The sequence below is a fragment of the Salvia splendens genome, chromosome 4 (assembly GCF_004379255.2).
Source record: "Salvia splendens isolate huo1 chromosome 4, SspV2, whole genome shotgun sequence".
In the NCBI taxonomy this organism is placed as follows: Eukaryota; Viridiplantae; Streptophyta; class Magnoliopsida; order Lamiales; family Lamiaceae; genus Salvia; species Salvia splendens.
In genome coordinates, this window is record NC_056035.1 from 39,035,319 (window position 1) to 39,053,851 (window position 18,533).

The 18,533-nt window shown below is 37.3% G+C and overlaps 3 protein-coding genes across 3 annotated transcripts; 2 read left to right on the forward strand and 1 right to left on the reverse strand.

Annotated features, from left to right (window-relative positions):
* The first annotated feature begins 1,815 nt into the window (after positions 1–1,815).
* On the forward strand, positions 1,816–2,259 carry LOC121801126 (uncharacterized mitochondrial protein AtMg00860-like). Its single transcript, XM_042200579.1, has one exon. The coding sequence runs from the start codon at positions 1,816–1,818 to the stop codon at positions 2,257–2,259; it is 444 nt and encodes a 147-aa protein (XP_042056513.1).
* Positions 2,260–9,733: 7,474 nt separating this feature from the next.
* On the forward strand, positions 9,734–12,202 carry LOC121801638 (beta-amyrin 28-monooxygenase-like). The gene is made up of 3 exons (XM_042201172.1): positions 9,734–10,731; positions 11,430–11,617; positions 11,724–12,202. The coding sequence occupies exons 1-3, from the start codon at positions 9,780–9,782 to the stop codon at positions 12,021–12,023; spliced, it is 1,440 nt and encodes a 479-aa protein (XP_042057106.1). The 5' UTR covers positions 9,734–9,779; the 3' UTR covers positions 12,024–12,202.
* A 2,639-nt stretch (positions 12,203–14,841) lies between these two features.
* Positions 14,842–18,533, reverse strand: LOC121799956 (serine/threonine-protein kinase STY13-like). The gene is made up of 3 exons (XM_042199488.1): positions 18,216–18,533; positions 16,676–17,672; positions 14,842–15,394 (listed from the first exon to the last, which is right to left on the reverse strand). The coding sequence occupies exons 2-3, from the start codon at positions 17,566–17,568 to the stop codon at positions 15,055–15,057; spliced, it is 1,233 nt and encodes a 410-aa protein (XP_042055422.1). The 5' UTR covers positions 17,569–17,672; positions 18,216–18,533; the 3' UTR covers positions 14,842–15,054.

The window sequence follows — 18,533 nt, forward strand, 5'->3', positions numbered from 1 at the left end:
CCTGCGCCCTCAGGCAGCAGCTTCCGCGGGGGGTCCCAAATCGGATAGTGAGGAGGAGGAGACGAATGCGGATAATCTCAGCGATGACGGGGCGAATATGACGATCACAGGAGATGTTTCGCGCATACTAGTCATTGGACCAAAAATAAAGCTGCGCTCAATCCGTCTCACCGGGTACATAAGGGACTCCCCACTCTCGGTCCTGATCGACGGAGGTAGCACGCACAACCTTATCAAACCATCTGTCGCTGATAAATTATGCCTTCCCCTCCATGTGATCTCACCGTTTCGGGTTTTTTCGGGAATGGAGCTTTTAAGCGGTGTGATTACGTGAGTTTGCTCACACCAATTTCACTACAGGGACACTCTTTTGATATCGATCTGTTCCTTTTACAAGTCGAAGGGCCGGATGTAGTACTGGGTGTTCAATGGCTTCAGGACTTAGACGACGTCACAAAGAATTACAAGACTCTACAGATGAGCTCGAGTCTGGGCCGGTTTGTTTACAGGGCGAAGATGGACCCCCTCATCAAATCTCGTACAATGGATTGTTCTCGTTGATAGGTCAGAAGCCGGAGTCCCAGGTGTTTGAACTCGTCCACGTTGACCGTTCAACATAGACCGACCAGGCCGCGGTCCTGCAGGTAAATCCCCTGTTGACAGACTCTCTAGCAAATTTTGAACAAGTGTTTGCCGTCCCCGCAGGCCTACCACCGGCTCTTAGCTGGGATCACCGCATCCATCTTCCTCAGTCGACGAGGCCCATAAACGTCAAACCGTACCGCTACCTAGGGGTGAGCAAAAAAACCGGAAACCGAATATCCGAACCGAACCAAACCGAAATTTTGAAATTCGGTTCGGTTTTTCCGGTTTTTCGGTTCGGTTCGGTTTTAAAAATAAAAAAAAAATTTGATTTTTCGATTCGGTCCGGTTCGGTTTTAAAATTTAGGATCGGTTTTAAAAAAACCGAATTATATATATATATTCTATTAATTTAATATATTATATTATATATAATATATATATTCTTTTAATATATTCAACTATATAATATATATTATATGTATTATTAATTTTATATTATATAAATATTCTATTAGTATATATAAAATAAAATAAAATACACATATATAAATATATATTTATATTATATTTATTTTTTTCAGGTTTTTCGATTTTTTTCGGGTTTTTCGGTTTTGTTCGGGTTTTTTGATTTTTTAAGTTCGGTTTTCAGTTTTTCGGTTTCGGTTTTTTAGTTTTTCGGGTTCGGTTCGGTTTGGATTTTGAACTAAATTCGGTTTTTCGGTCTTGGCAAAAAACCGAACCGAAACCCGAATGCACACCCCTACCGCTACCCTTACTTCCAAAAGGCAGAAATCGAGAACTAGGTTCGCGACATGCTCCAACAAGGCGTGATACAGCCCAGCACGAGCCCCTTCTAGTTGTCGGTTCTCTTGGTCCGAAAAAATGATGGTTCTTTCTGCCTTTGTGTGGATTAGTGCGCTCTGAACGCGGCAACAACACCAAATCATTTCCCGATTCCTACAGCGAACGAGCTTTTTGACGAACTCCATGCAGCTCGAATTTTTTCCAAATTGGACCTCCGATCAGGGTACCATCAGATTAGGATGCATGTGGATGACATCCATAAGAATGCTTTCCGTACCCACGACGGCCATTTTGAGTTTCTCGTCATGCCCTTCGGGCTAACAAATGCTTCGTCGACTTCCAAACGGCCATGAATATCATCTTTCAGTCGTTCTTTGAAAATTTGTGATAGTCTTCTTCGATGACATCTTAGTCTACAGCAACAATATGGACGACCACATCCACCATATCACAGAGGTCCTCTCCACGCTCCACACTAACTCATTCTTTATAAAGCAGTCCAAGTGCGCTTTCGGAGTGGCCTCTATTGATTATCTTGGCCATATCATCGCAGCAGGCGAGCTACGCGCCGACCCGGCAAAGATCAAGGCCATGACAGATTGGCCGACATCGTCTAATGTGAAGCAGCTTCGGGGTTTTCTAGGTTTGACCGGGTATTATCGACGCTTCGTCAAGAACTATTCGCTGATTGCTGCTCCTTTAACGGAACTATTGAAGAAGGATTCATTTTTATGGTCCGACGTCGCAGCCAACAGTTTCGAAGAGTTGAAGGCGGCGATGAGCTCCACGTCTGTCTTGCGCCTCCCAGAGTTTTCTGATACATTTGTGGTCGAGCGGACGCGTCTGACCATGGGATCGGCGCAGTGTTAATGCAACAAAATCATCCCATTGCTTATTTCAGCAAGAAGTTGGGACCACGAAGGCGCCTCGCCTTGATGTATCACAAAGAACTTTACGCCATAGTAGAGCCAGTACAAAAATGGCGTCAGTATTTGTTGGGTCGCGAGTTCATTATTCGGAGTGATCAGCGCAGTTTGAAGGAGCTTTTGTCGCAAATTGTGCAAACGCCGGACCAACAATTTTATGTGCGCAAACTAATGGGGTTTAAGTTCACCATTGAATACAAAACTGGCGCATCCAACAAAGTGGCCGATGCTCTTTCACGTCAATGCGACGACACTAGGACCGACCTGCCACATATGCTATCCCTTTATGCGCGCCCAATGCCGGCGGTTTTTGAGATGCTCAGGGCAGAAAATTCTTCACTCCAAGACATGGTTCAGTTGCATGAGTTGGTTGCGGCAGGGAAGGCGCCGAAACACGTCTCAGTGGCAGAGGGGTTGTTGTATTTCAAACGGCGTTTGTTTGTTACTCGTGACAACGGTTTGTAAGGTAATTTTGTAGGAATGTCACGATGCGCCGACAGCAGGACACCCAGGGGAACGTAGGACCTTTGTGCGAGTGGCATCCCTGTTCTATTGGCCGGGAATGCGTCGGGATGTTAAGGAATATGTGGTGGCATGCTTCACCTGTCAGGCTACGAAGTACATTCGCGATAAACCGAACGGACTCATTCAACCTCTGCCAATCCCATATATGGTGTGGGAAGCAGCGTCCTCTTTCGGTTACACGACGATTATGGTGGTGGTGGAACGCCTAACGAAGTATGCTCACTTTGGTGCTTTGAAAGGTGGTTTTGATCCTACGACCGTCACGCGTCTTTTTTTCGACACAGTGATGAAGTTACATGGGTTTCCCAAAAAGCTCTTATCGGATCGAGATTCTATTTTCATGAGTGAATTTTGGGACGAGTTGCTTTCGCTCAGCGGTACTAAGTTGCAGTTTACTACAGCTTACCACCCGCAAACGGACGGCCAGTCAGAAGTAACGAACCGCGCCTTGGAGCAGTATCTGAGGGTGTTCGTGTATGAACGACCCAAATGCTGGTTTGCTCTGTTGCCGTGGGTTGAGCTGGCTCTCAATTGCAGCCTCAACTCCAACATCGGCATGTCGCCCTTCCAAGCTCTTTACGGGGGAACCACCTAGTTTGTTCGATACATATGTGCGACCGTCGCACAATAAAGAGGCGGCGGAATTGTTGGATGAGTGTGAGGAGACGTTGCGGGCTTTGAAACGCGGCATTCACCAGGCTCAACTCTCAATGGCGGAATTCGCGAACCAAAAACGGAATGATGTGGAGTTCAACGTAGGAGATTCCGTCTTGCTTAAGCTCCAGCCGTACAGGCAGAAATCGGTGGGGAAACCATTATCCAACACAACGTTTTCTACGTTTCGCTCCTTAAAGCATTCGTCCCAGGCACAACAGTGGGCATAGCCTTACCGTCGGAGTTCAATCGGAGTTAGCCATGTGATACGCCAGTGGAGGTGACAGGTCGGCGTACGGTCTTGGTGAATAAAATTCCACAAGTTCTGTGACTTGTGCGATGGTCGGCCGACGCTGATGGATCCCCCCTCTTGGGTGGCGGAGGAGTTGTTGCGTTCTCATTTTCCTCATCTACGCCTTGAGGACAAGGTCGTTGCTAAGGGAGAGGGAGTTGATACGACCCTCACCAATAGAGCTCCGCTCGACGACGAAGAAGCAGAGCTGCATGAGCCCATGCAGCTAGATGAGTCCAAAGAAGGAGAGAAGAGGGAGACGAAGGCACGAGGCCGACCCAAGAACCGATGGTCCAAGAAAGATCGACCAAAGAGGGCAGCTTCTCGGCCCGCCAAGTATCGGGACCTCGTCAGCTATTAGAGATAGACATGCGTGGTGTTCATTTTGATTTCTTTTTGAGTTATTTCCTTATTTTTCATTAATCCTTTTCCTTTTAAGATTGAGTCAAGTCTTTTGGGTCTCTATAAATACCATATAACCCCATAGATAGTCATTGAGAATTAAAGGAATAAACACAAGGAATAAACACTTTTTTTCTCATCTTCAAGCTCTCCGTTCTTTTTTTATTCCTAATTGTGCTACAACGTGTGCTCTAAACTCTCGGTAGGATCGTTGTTCCTATCACAAGTTCTGGCTCGCCTCCCTTTCAAACTTGAACATTTTTATATATAAAAAAAATCCACTTACACAAACTACTTCATGATAAAGTATAAGAATTAATTATTTTCACATGGGATTTTTGAGGTCCTTATAGGGAGTACTTTTTAATTTTGATTTATAACAATCTCAAGTTAAGGATTCTAGAAAATCCGATAAATAAAGTCAATGAAATGCTGTAAAACGTTAATAGTAAACAAATCTATTACTAAAACATAAAATTGCATAGAGAATACAAAAGTACAATTACGTGTTGCCATTTTTCAAATAACGTATAAATTTTCCTTATTTAACCTTCAATTACAAGTACAAATTTTTTTTTCCCTATGAAAAATATGAACTCTCCCTTTTGAGTCTATCCCTGAAAAATATTAATATTCTAATTTTGAAAACTATTTTCTCTCTAATAAGGCGAGACTCATTCTCTTTTAATAATACTTTAAAAAATTTTGATCGGAAGCTTCTTTATAGGTTCTAGAAAATCAGTTGGGGCCGGTCTGATCAAATCGGGCCGGGCTTCTATGAAAAGTATTACTTGTGCAATTTGTGAAAAATGAAAATGCAGTACCATGAGATAGGGGGTGAATGATTTCTAATACTTATGAGCTTAGACATTCGTTCATATATGATGATATAGTATTTGATTAAAAATTGTACCCAATAATAAGATTTTAGCGTGGCTACTAATTACTCTCTCCATCCACGAAAAATAGAGCACATTTGTCATTTTTTGTTGTCCACGAAAAATAGAGCACATTTGCCATTTTTGGTTGTCCACGAAAAATAGAGCACATTTTAAAAAGGAAAGTTTTCAACAACTTCTCTCTTACTCTTTTCTCTTCTCTCTTACTAATAATATAGACCCCACATTCCATTAACACTACTTTTCTCTTACTTTCTTCCCTTCTCTCTTACTTACTTTACCAATTTCACATTAAAACTCGTGTCATTCATAATGTGTCCTATTTTTCGTGGACGGAGGGAGTATCTACTTTCTGGAGGTATCTTTTCATTTTCAGCCTTCCTGTAAAAGTATGGGCCATATTCCTAAATCTGAGGCCCAAGTTAAGCCCAATAAAATTGGGTTATGGGGTTTCTATATCTTTTTTATATAAACAGAAGATGTATTAGGCTTTCTATTTCTAATATCAAGAAAAAATGGGCCATGAGCCTAAATATAAGGCCCAAGTTAAAGCCTAATAAACATTAGTTTTTCTTTTCATTTTAAGTTTTATTCGGCTTTCAATTTCTAATTTCAATTTATAACACACTATAATTTAAATAAGATACTAAACCGTTAAAATAGATTATTAATTGATAATAATAATAATAATAATATATTTTTGTATATATACATTCGCTATATGTCATATAGTCAATATCTGTCGCTAATAGGTATATACCAAATTTTTGGAATACCGTGGCATACATAAATTTATATAGTTATTGTACTGATATTTTTCGATAGTGTATCATATTGTACCGAAAATAAAGGTATACAAAATATTGATAATTTTCAATAACTTTTCCTTATGATAGGTGTAATATACCGGTATTTCAGTATTTTTTTCCCTCCCTTGATATATTGCTCTAAAAGTTATTGGTCATTACTAAGTATTTAATTCCCGGTCCCTACAAATTTGGGTATCTCTTAGGAAATTTTCACTTTGTTTTTCTCGTTGATGCTACTCTGTGTAAACATTATATAATTATATTGAATATTTGTGTTAGGATGTGACCTATTATGATGGATATAAGATTCTCTAAAATGGACAATATTATGCAAATATAGACATATTTGTGCACACAAGTGCAAATGTATGACATGTAACCGAGATGACTTTTATAAATCATAACCATTATATATAAAATATTTTCTGTCGTTGTAATTGATCTATTATTGCAACCAATTTTAATTATTTTTCTTGTCGCATACGTAGCGCCACTTGTTATATAATACGAGTACTAATATATTAATATTAATATGACCATACAAGCACTATAAAAATCTTTATATTGAATAATATATTTTGCACCTTTCCTGCGTGCAAGTTTGATACCGTAGCTGTTTGTTAATGATCTAATTATTAATTTCAACGATTTATTCAAAAAAATAAAATTTTAATTATGTAGTCATGACAGATAATGAGAAATTCTTGACGTTGGCCTATTATTTACAGGAATAACTGCAGCCCTTTGTATTTAGTTATTTAACTAACATTGCCGTCATTTAAAAATAATAATATAAAAAGAAAATAAAACTGATGATTCATGAAATTTAATTTATTCGGTTTTGTTGTTATCATAGTTTAACCACGGGGTAGAAATCTAAAATAGAAACAATCTGGTTTTGGCATTAACTAATTTACAATTTTGTCAATGTTTCTGAAGGTAAAATAAAAAGTTGATTTAGTCAACCTCTCAGAAAATTAGGCTTATTTCACATTTAACTTTGAATCGGTTATAGTAAATGAGGATTTTAGATCAATAATATAATAAATCACTATTCATCAAATTTTATAATTTATACGACAAGAAAAAAAATATTAGTCTAACTCAAAATCTATTTTCATGTATGACATTTTTGACATTTTCTTTTACTTTATATTAATTTTTATTTTAATATTTTCATTTTCAGTACCATTTTCGTTTTATGTATATCTATTTCATAAGAGAGAGAACCACCACTTCGAGTGTACTTGATTCGTTCAAGTGTGTTGTATTCCTCAAAAGAAGTCGTTAAAGTCTATGGCAAATTATTGCTCGTCGTGGCACATACTATCTCCGTCCTAAAAAAATAGAAACATATGAAACGACACGAGTTCTAATGCCTAATTGGTTAAGTAAGAAAGAGGAAAAGAAAATGAGTAAAGTAATAGAGAGGAAGAGAAAAAGTAGTGGAACTAATGTTATGGAATTATGGGGTCCAGACCCTAAAATACAAAGATTTAAAAGTTTCTATTTTTAAGGGATATCCTAAAATGAAATTAAATAGTTTCTATTTTTTTAAAGGACGGAAGTAGTACTACTTAAAAGGAATTAAATTTATTAGAGTGTCAATTCTCTCTATCTTGAAAAAGACATAAATAACCATAGTCCGAAGGATATTTTGGCTAAAAACCGTAAAAGTCTTTCCAACAATATTATATTAATGTCAAGACACGGTTAGAGATGTTTTTAAAGAATAAAAACAGCAGATAATATCAATGCAATGTAATGCCATGGACTAAAAATATGGATTTTTATCTTACTCTTAATAGTATGCCTCATTTAACCTGAAAAGGTTTTGTGTGTCATTTAAACGTGATTGATTTTGTGATTTTTCCTTTGGATTATAGTTCAATTTGCATTTATTAATATTTCTTTTGCTACATGGAGTATTAATTAGTACTCCATTTACTACTAATACATTAGGAAAACAAGTGTTTTGCTAGACAGCAAAAATATGTTTACTCTTTTTTAATCGTAGCCCACCGTATTGGAAAAAAAGTGGAATCCCACCATAATCATAGACATTATATTTGAAATTAGTGCTCTAGCACCTAGTTTCAAATTTTCAATAACATACAATGTCTCAGTTTTTATATTACATCAGAAAGGTAAGGCCCATAATTCATTATTTCAGAATTTGTGAAAACAATTATACGCTAAATGCCAAATTAAATTTTTGCATGTGTACTCCATTTAAGAACCATATATTTTCTTGAGTTATGCTTAATATTTAAAATAGGATTTCATATACATACATACCCATATTCTCCATTACTCCATCCGTCCCTGAAAATTTATCACATTTCATTTTCTGCATTCGTTTTGAAAAAATAATAGTAATAAATAGTTAAAGTGGAGATAATGTAAAGTAAGAGAGATAATAATGTAGAGAAGAGTCTTACTTTACTCTCTCTTCTCAACATTATATCTATCTTACTTTACTCTCTCTTCACTTTAACTATTTATTATCATTTTTCCAAAACGAGTGCAAAAGTTGAAATGTGACAAATTTTCAGGGACGGATCGGAGGGAGTATTTTTTTTCAAATTATATGTCGGAAATGTTGGGTATTTAACATAATAAACTACTGTTAAATGCACTCAAATGTGCTGACTAGTTTGTTAAAAAATATTATAACATGTGTCACTTTCAGTTTCCTGAGAAGCATAGCTTGATTTCAATTAACGACTTATATCACTTTTTAAATCAAGGTTTCATCAATATATTTTTCTAATCGAGACCATAATAATATTTACAATATTAGAAATGAACCTAACTAATAACTAAATATTGTTTTCAAATCTAAACCGATCACATTTAAATTCAGACAACTATTGACGAATGTCATATTTAATTAATGTGAGGAATTTTTATCGCTTATTTTCGATTAATTTTTTCATGCAACTGTATAAATATGTATATTAAAAACGTAAAGTCATTAGGTAGTCAAAATTGATTTTATATAACGTATACTTACAGTATAGTCACACATTGAAATTATTTGACTTTCAAATATGAACAAAATAGTAAAGTTATAAGGTTTCACATTGATGAATTTCAATAGTATTGAGATGAGTTTCGTGACTTCTTCCAAATGAAACTGCTGAGAAATGTGCTGCTGATCAAAATCACAGCCCACATAATTTAATGTACTAGAAATATAATATTTCTGGATTACCCACCCATTTTAAAGCCAGCCAATTAAGCAACCACTCAATTTAAGTATTAGTATGATTAAAAATTATATAGCCAGCCCATTTTGACCTCTTATAATATTCGCACACCTTAACTGTCACCCCACCCCCAAAAGTGGTAAAATTAATGTTAGCATTATTATTTAATGTCAAATATTGAAAGCAAAGCACTAAATCATGGATTTGGCTAGGTCAATCTTTTATTTCTATTTTTCCCATAACTACAACCTAGAGGAACAAATTAACATAAAATATTTTTAAAAAGTACATAAAATCTAGAGGATAAATTAGTAGTATAATTCGATTCATGTCAACAAATCTATACAGTAGTCTAACCATAAATCAGTACTTGTATATGGACTTAGTAAATGAGATAACCCATGACCAAGTGACTTAATACAGGCAGCCATATTCACTTGACTTGAGTGTGATTAGCTCAACACGTTCATTAATTTAAACAAAAAATGTGATCTTCGAATCAATCTACAAATAATTAATCGAGGCCATCGATATATGTTACCAATGACTAAAAAATGAAACAGTGGATCTTGGCATTTCACTTCTCACATTACCATCATGTATGCCTATAAAAAAGCTCCAACTCCCTCACCAAATCCTCACACAAACTACATTTTCCCCTCAATCAAAAAATGGAGCTCTTCTACGTCTGCCTCCTCTCCGCCTTCGTCGTCGCCGTCTCCCTCTCCCTCCACTTCCTCCTCTTCCGGACCAAGCCGGCCGCGTCCGGCCTGCCTCCAGGCCGGACGGGTTGGCCAGTCATTGGAGAGAGCCTCGAGTTTCTCTCCACCGGCTGGAAGGGCCATCCGGAGAAGTTCATCTTCGACCGGATCGCCCGCTACTCCTCCTCCGTCTTCCGCACCCACCTCTTCGGCGAACGCGCGGCAGTCTTCTGCGGCGCGTCCGGAAATAAATTCCTGTTCTCGAACGAGAACAAGCTCGTCCGGGCGTGGTGGCCGGCGTCGGTGGACAAGGTGTTTCCGTCGTCGTCGTCGTCGTCATCGTCGCAGGAGGAGGCGATCAAGATGCGGCGGATGCTGCCGAACTTCTTCAAGCCGGAGGCCCTGCAGCGCTACGTCGGGATCATGGACCACATCGCGCGGCGCCACTTCGCGGACGGGTGGGAGGGGAAGGACGAGGTGGTGGTGTTCCCGCTCACGAAGAGCTACACGTTCTGGCTGGCGTGCAAGCTCTTCGTGAGCGTGGAGGACCCGGCCCACGTGGAGCGGCTCGGGGGGCCGTTCGAGAAGCTGGCGTCCGGGCTGATCTCGGTCCCCGTGGATCTGCCCGGGACGCCATTCAATAAGGCGATCAAGGCGTCTAATTTTATTAGGAAGGAACTACTCGGCATTATAAAGCAGCGGAAAGTGGACCTTGAAGACGGTTCGGCTTCGGCCACGCAGGATATATTGTCGCACATGCTGCTGACGAGCGACGAGAGTGGGAAGTTTATGCATGAGTTGGATATTGCTGACAAGATTTTGGGGCTGCTCATTGGTGGACATGATACGGCTAGCTCTGCATGCGCCTTTGTTGTCAAATATCTAGCTGAGCTGCCTGAGATTTATGAGGGAGTCTACAAGGGTATGTTTTACTCTCTCTCTCTCACACACACTACATGTGCTTAGGCGGTCTTGTTCCGATTCCGGTTCTAACGTTTTTGAACTACGAGTTGGCAATTAGTAGCTGGTCTTGATTCAAAATCGACAAAACATGGCAAAAACTGAGAAAATCGGGATATGCTAAAAAAATATCTGGCAGTTCTGAATTGAAATTGAAAGCGCTCAGTTTCGGTTCAAAAATAAGACTGCTGAATATCTTCGGTGGAACTGAAATCGGTTGTTTTTGAACCGATGGCACTTATAACACATACTATTATGATCCGGAAAAAATAGGTTTATTAGTAATATAAAATTGGATTTTAGTAGTAATTAGGATTTAATGGATTTTTGGAGACTTTCAGGTTAAATATTTTGATTAACTAAACTTAATATGTCAAAATAGAATTTTTGCTATCTTATAAACTTAATGTGAGATATACTCCATGAATTAATGTCAAAATTGGTTAATAAATGTCAACAGAATATGAGTTTTGTGAGTGTATAAATGTGTACTTAATTAATTCCTCGTGACAAAAGTAGGCAAAATATTTCTTATTAAGACAGCGGCCGGCTTCACATAGTCAACAAAACCTTTTTTTAATTAATATCTTAGTCTCAAAGTTTATTATTATTTTTTTTTACTATGTTGAAGTAATTGACATAATTATTGTTTTTCTGCAGAACAAGTGGAAATTGCAAATTCGAAAAAGGAAGGAGAATTGCTAAATTGGGATGATATCCAAAAAATGAAATATTCATGGAATGTAGCATGTGAGGTTTTAAGACTTGCGCCGCCACTTCAGGGTGCTTTCAGAGAAGCATTGTCCGATTTCATGTACAACGGATTCACTATCCCCAAGGGCTGGAAGGTAATTTCACATTTTCATTAAATATACACTTAATAATAATACCCACCCATTGTCGTACTTGATATGATTTTCTAACTATTCCATACTCATATGTGTTACATTACAGATCTATTGGAGTGCGAACTCAACACACATCAACCCGGAGTGCTTCCCCGATCCTAAGAAGTTTGACCCATCGAGATACGAGGGCTCGGGGCCCGCGCCCTACACTTTTGTCCCCTTCGGGGGAGGGCCGAGGATGTGCCCCGGGAAGGAGTACGCTCGGCTGGAGATCTTGGTGTTCATGCACCACCTCGTGAGGAGATTTCGGTGGGAGAAAATCATCCCAGATGAGAAAATTGTCGTGAATCCGATGCCAATTCCGGCCAAGGGATTGCCTATCCGTCTTTACCCGCGCAAAGTTTGAATGCTCTTCGCCTGCCTATTTAGTTGTTTTGTTGTTTGTATTAAAATCTCTTCTATATTGAAATGTCAAAACTAAATCAAGAGAATGATTTATTCTCTCTCTCTCCAGCATTTTTGTGTTGTGGTTGTGTAAGTTGAAATCAAACAAGTAGAAAAAATTAATTGTCCCATTATTTATTACGTACGTACTCTCCGTCTTTAATTGTCTCATTTAGAATAACACATAGCTTAAGAGATGCGAAGAAATATAAATGCAAAATTCCAGTAGAGTATGAAATTCAATTTTACATATTAATCTTATATTATAATGTAAATACAATGAATTAGTGAAATATGGAATGTAATTAATTTTATTTATAATAAAAGTTAAATAAAGGTAGAGCCTTTCTTTTGAATAATATATTTAGAGTAATGTGAAGTGAGGCGAGGCTTAAATAATTATTCAAATTTGTGCTATAATAAATGTCTTTAAAAAAGGAAACGTGTCATATTATGTGTCTGAAAGTAAATACACGTCATAAGATTAATGAAACGAATATTTTGTTTTTAGAATAAATAAATCATTAACTAAGAAATGATGATTCATCCAAATTGTGATGTAGTTACAAAATTTATTTAAATTTGACAAATTAAATTAGATTCCGCCAACAATATAATTAGGTCAAACTCGAAATTTTTATTATTCTACTTTGGATAGGATTGAATCATTGAATAGTAGAGGTTAAGAAAAGGAATAAAGACGTGTGAGACGAGGCCTATCATCAAGTCATGATAGAGTTGTTTTAACTAAATTATGTAAAGTTGAGAGTTTTAAATTAGTGAAATTAATTTAATATTATAACAAACATGAGACTTTGTGATTTGGAATCTCGAATTCAACATCAACTAAGCCCTCCATCTTTGACACTACATGTCACTAATCCTAAATAAATATTTTATCTCTCTCTCTCTTTGATCGACCTTGATCCTTTATTTTAATGAATTAATTATTGAATTCTTCATATATGTGTATTCGAATCACTGTTTTTAGTGGTTGGTTTAGTCCCACTCATTCATTTTAGTATGAAAGGAAGAAAATTAAGAGAAATTTAAGGATTAATTAATTAAAATAGATGTTCAACTCAGCCAACCATGTACATATGCAAGTAAACCTACCAAACGTTTTGTCCATGTTTAAATACTAATTCTTGACCATTTTCGTGGGGGAAACGCGACAATAATTTGAAAATATTTATATAAAATGTAGAATACGATTTTATGATCTTGATGGATATACATATAATTGTTTGAATTGATCAAATTAATTAGGATATGCAAATTAATTGTTTGAAACTGTACGAACTCAAGTTTTGACTTGTAAAAACAAAAAAAGTTGAAAAAACATCCAAAAACTGAAAAAAAAAACATTCAAAAATCAGTATTTTGAACCAAAATCAGAACCAGAACCGATGGCATCCTTAGAATCTAAGTACACAGAACCGATGGCATCCTTAGAATCTAAGTACACATGTACATGGTTGCATCAAATGTCTCTCTGCAAAGAAAAGGTTAATATGGGATAACATAAACATACAAACGTAGTATAAGCAACTTATGGAGTCCTATTAGGCTTCTAAATAGCTTAATTTGCTAACTTATCAACTCTGCATATAAAAAATATCAACACGATAATATTAATATATCAATACAAATCTAGTTAACATACTTAATTTGTGTTGCCATATTAATACCATTATTAAATTTGATTGCACCATTTGGATATGCACAAAAGAAAACCATGTTATGGAATATCTAAAAAGTATTGATTTTAATTAATTTATTTTTTGTTCTTGTATTTTTCTCACTTTAATTTTTTTTTCTAGACGCCCTAAGCATAGTTTTATTTATCATTAATTATGAGATTCCGTAACGTGATCCAGAAAATGTTAATTATCTAGCTAGTATAGTCTTTTTATTTTATTTGTATTGGCAGCGAGAAATATTGATTTTGCTAGAATGCACATGCATATGAGTTGTGATCTTTATAATTTTTTAGTTCAAATATCAAGGTCCAATTTATTTTATGAGATAGTATAAGACTAATAATACTATTGAGGTCAATTTTCAGATCCGTAATCATCTCGGACTTTTTTCATGTATATTTAGTCATTAATATACTTTAGAATTGTCATACATTAATAGTTTGATAGGAGAGGTTCAAATAAAATTCTTTATGATGATATTTATTTAAAAACTTGATACTCATTTTGAACTTTTGTCGATGTGAATGCAATAAGGTGTTTTTACATTCTCGGAATAATAAAATTTTTATTTTTATCAATCATTATGCCTATAGTTATCGATTAAAACAATATATTATAAGTAAGCGAGACCAGTACACCACCACATAAGGTGAGAAATATAATACTACATCATACACAAACGGGATTGAACCTTAGATCTTTCGCTAGAGAGGGTCTTATAGCGTCTTAGATTTACCACTCGTAATAACTCGCGGGAATACGAAGGGGCTCAAGCTCATAAGTCTATAACTCTCGCCAATATATATTAGGAATAATAACGCTACAAAACAATTTTCAAATGAATATTAAAAAAAATAGGCACTCCAAGAATCAAATACGTATTTGCATTCATTGAGTAAGAGAGATGCACCCACCTTAGATCGTCAGGATCAAGAGCTTGATTATTTACAGGAGATGCATTACCTTATTTTATGAAGAGCAAAAGCAATACATATATTTATTTCTCTTTTATTCATGGATTTTATGTGCTTGTCAATATTTATAACGTAAAATGCATAAATACACATGAGATCTATATTACCACTAAAAATAGTACTCTTAAATCCACAGTTAAAAATCAAAACAAAGCAGTAATTATCGTAAACTTCCTCTCCTCAGCTCTAGCCCAGGAAAGAAATTTAGCCTAGTCATCATACATACATACATAAACCTGACACAAAATCAGTCACCTTTTTCCAAATTCTTAATTATATGTTGTTTTTTTCAACACTTATAATTTGTTTCTCTGCATCAATCTGTAGTCATCGGTTGACTCATACAGCACCTGAAACGAGCTTTTCTCACAGTAGTCATGATCCCCGTCTCTGCAGCCTCGAGCATTTTCACCACCTCACTGAAGGACGGCCTAACATCAGGATTGCCATCCCAGCAGAGCGTCATGATCTGGCTCAGAGCAGGCAGACACTCGTTGGGGATAGTGGGCCGGACACCCTTGTTCACAACAGCGAATGCTGCCTGAACGGCAGTCATGTTCTGGAACGGGAGCATCCCTGTGATTAGCTCCCACAGCACAATCCCAAAGCTGTATACATCGACCTTTTGGGTATAAGGCCGGTGTTGGATCATTTCTCTGCAATTTCATAGCACAAAGTTATGAACCATCAAGAAATACAGAAGAATAGCCACCATGTGGAGAAAGGACTAGGCATTAAGGGCAATCATCGATAAAGTATTATTATGCCAAACTCAAGAAGTGCAAGTGTATGGCCACATGAGTTAAGGTGTAAGATTCAAAGTTTTAGGCTGAAGGCCAATATTAGTCTCTTCAACAAGATCAATTTAATGGAGAGGTCTCACAACTCAAAAGGCTCAATACAAACTAATATCCTCTGTGAGTGAAATTGCTGGCAGCAAGATACCACTCTACTTCTCATTGCTTTTGATAGGTTCCTGTAATGCATTACTATTATCCCACAAAAATCAGACATCCCCACCAAATTCATGGTGGAGTACTCCCAGCTACCGAAACACCAGAATTCATCTGAACTTCTAGAGTTTGCATATGCAAGTTGAGATTGGGAGCTCAAATGCACACACTTTCGTCAAATCAAAACTAACCTGTGATTGATCTCCAACAAATATGCTTGAAAAACATCTAAGCTAATGCAGCAACTTCTATTTATCTTGAGGACAGCTACTATACCCAAAATCAATGATGAACAACTTGAATCAATAATCCAGATACAGTAAAGTATAGGCATGACAGTTCTTATTGCGGTGGATAGTTTGAATATACCTAAAGATCTTGGCATATTCAAAAGATGACACAATTTCTCTTGAACTGAAGCAATTTCTTAATGTTTTGGGTTTAAAAAACGTAACAAAGAAAAATAACTAAAGGGTAACTAAAAGCTGTCAATTAATCCCTAGTCTACAATTAAGAACACACAATTTTAGACTTCAAAAACAATTAATAGGTCAGTGAAGTGAGAATACAAAATCTAAGCAATTTCTAGCAGTGGGGCACATTAAGCATTACAACACTGGATGAACAAAATTGGAGGGTATTGATTTGACATAATGAAACTCTTCCAACTACATTACCACTATGCATAGTGACCCATTAGCGCATGCTAAAAACGCTCTGATTCCATAAAATGGTTATGTAGTTGCCTGACCAAAAGCATACACAGAACACTTTCTAAGATCGTAAGCTCAAAAGGAGCAATTAGAATTATTAGATGATCATAATATCAATCTACAGTTCCCGGGGGGGAAGAGATTGTTACTGGATGCCCATGACGTTAATAGGTAGGGAAGGGAAAAAGGGAGTCATCGTCCCCAAGTGTAAAAGTATAGTATCTACCGACTAAAAGCAAGGCTAAGGGAGAAAGGGATGAGTAGAACTTACGGGGCCATCCAACGGTATGTGCCTGTTTCTGGTGTCATTCCTTCTGTCTGCACTTCAATACGAGCTACACCAAAATCTGCAATCTTAATAGACTTGTCAGCGGCAATTAGAAGATTGTCAGATTTCAAGTCCCGGTGAATCAAATTTAATCCATGAACATATGCCATCCCCCTAGCCACATCTAAAGCCTGCTTGACAGCCAATTTCAAGGGCACTGCACGATTCTGACGTTTTGTCAAGAACTGGCGCACAGACCCTCCCTTGGCATATTCTGTCACGATACACCAAACCATGGGTTTTCTGCATGCGCCAATGAAGCGAACAATATTTGGGTGTTTAAGTGTAGCCAACATCATTACTTCTTGCTGAAACTGCTGCTCCATCGAGTGTGCCCTATCTGGGTCATTCTCCGGCCTCTCCAAAAGCTTAATTGCAACATCATCACCATTATATGTGCCTCTGTATAGCTTCCCAAAAGCACCCTGAGCAAAAGCAGGTCCCATATTGAGCTTTCTCAAGTCAATTGTCCACTCATCATAATTCCCAAGTCCCTCAGTAGGATATCGAGGATCCATCAGAGCTTGAGCGAGGGCATCATCACTCAGACCATGAGAAACTCTCACGTGATTGACACTTGCATCAACAGTATAGTCCTTGACATGCCTGAGGCCATTGTGACCCAAGATACGAGTGTGGGAATCATTCGATCCAACACTACTGTTGTCCACCGACATGGCAACCGAGCCTCCACCATTGCTCAATTGCAAGCTCCCGTAACTCTCAGTTGACATATTTGATCCCTCATTGAGCTTGTGATAAAAATGCATGACATAATTGTCATTATTATTGTTGTTTAGGCCTACAATTCCAGTAAACTTGGGAGCCTCCAACATTTTCTTTTTTAGTGTTCACCAATGCAATCTGCAGCAAGAAACCTCGACAATCTTCTTATATCTACTGCATTAGTATTTCCACCCTCAAGCTCGAAGACCAAAACCTTCAACAACAAAAAATATAACAATTTAACATTTTTTAGCATACACCCAATATATCCAGAACCTTTCGCTTAAGCAACCAAATTAAAACCCACAAAACGAAATCTTTATTTTTAATGATTACTATTAATCATTCTCATAGAAATCCACGACCTTCCCAAACAAAACCTGTCTATAAATGAAATTTCTTACTATCTAAAACTACAGATGAAGATAACACTACAATATCCACCAGAACACGCCAAAAATTTAATCATATTCATATGAATTCAAACGATCAAACCTAGATTTATTACTAAACCCATTTTCTTCTTCAGTCAACTGAGCTGACCAGAATCACTAGCAATAAAATCAAAGGTGTATGTATCCAAAATTCAGCTGTAACAATCAGAACTTCCTTTGAAACAAAACCCCCCTCTCAATGAAAAGAATAAACACCTAAAATACAGAAAAATTACAGCAAATAAGAACTTAATAAACCCTAAAATTCGCAAAATTACACGGTGATCCGAGGGCATAATCGAGAAACAAGTAGAGAAATGCACCTCGATCGAGAGCCAAGAGCCTAGACTGTTCTCGCTGGCTACAGGTAGACGCGATAGAACTCGCAACGGAGCTCGGTGAAATTTACAGCTCTGACCCTCGCTCCGCCCACTTCTCACAAGCCAGCTTACGTTTACACATGAAACACGCAGCTCTAGAGAGAGAAACGACAGATTCGGAGAAGGGCAGCTCTAGAGAGAGAAACTGAGAAATCAACAACAGATTATTCAGAGAAAGAAGATGAATATGAAGGGAAGTATGAGCTGAGTTTCTGTCTAGTCTTCGTCTCCTTTTTCTCTCCCCATTTTTACCAATTTTAT

What these genes read in the sequence shown, in the direction of transcription:
- LOC121799956 (XM_042199488.1), bottom strand. Translation starts at nt 17,568, where the DNA reads ATGTTGGAGGCTCCCAAGTTTACTGGAATTGTAGGCCTAAACAACAAT. An exon ending in ACATACCGTTGGATGGCCCC is followed by an intron (nt 15,395 to 16,675) that starts GTAAGTTCTACT and finishes ATGAAATTGCAG; the next exon opens with AGAAATGATCCAACACCGGC.
- LOC121801126 (XM_042200579.1), top strand. Translation starts at nt 1,816, where the DNA reads ATGGACGACCACATCCACCATATCACAGAGGTCCTCTCCACGCTCCAC.
- LOC121801638 (XM_042201172.1), top strand. Translation starts at nt 9,780, where the DNA reads ATGGAGCTCTTCTACGTCTGCCTCCTCTCCGCCTTCGTCGTCGCCGTC. An exon ending in TTATGAGGGAGTCTACAAGG is followed by an intron (nt 10,732 to 11,429) that starts GTATGTTTTACT and finishes GTTTTTCTGCAG; the next exon opens with AACAAGTGGAAATTGCAAAT. An exon ending in CTATCCCCAAGGGCTGGAAG is followed by an intron (nt 11,618 to 11,723) that starts GTAATTTCACAT and finishes GTTACATTACAG; the next exon opens with ATCTATTGGAGTGCGAACTC.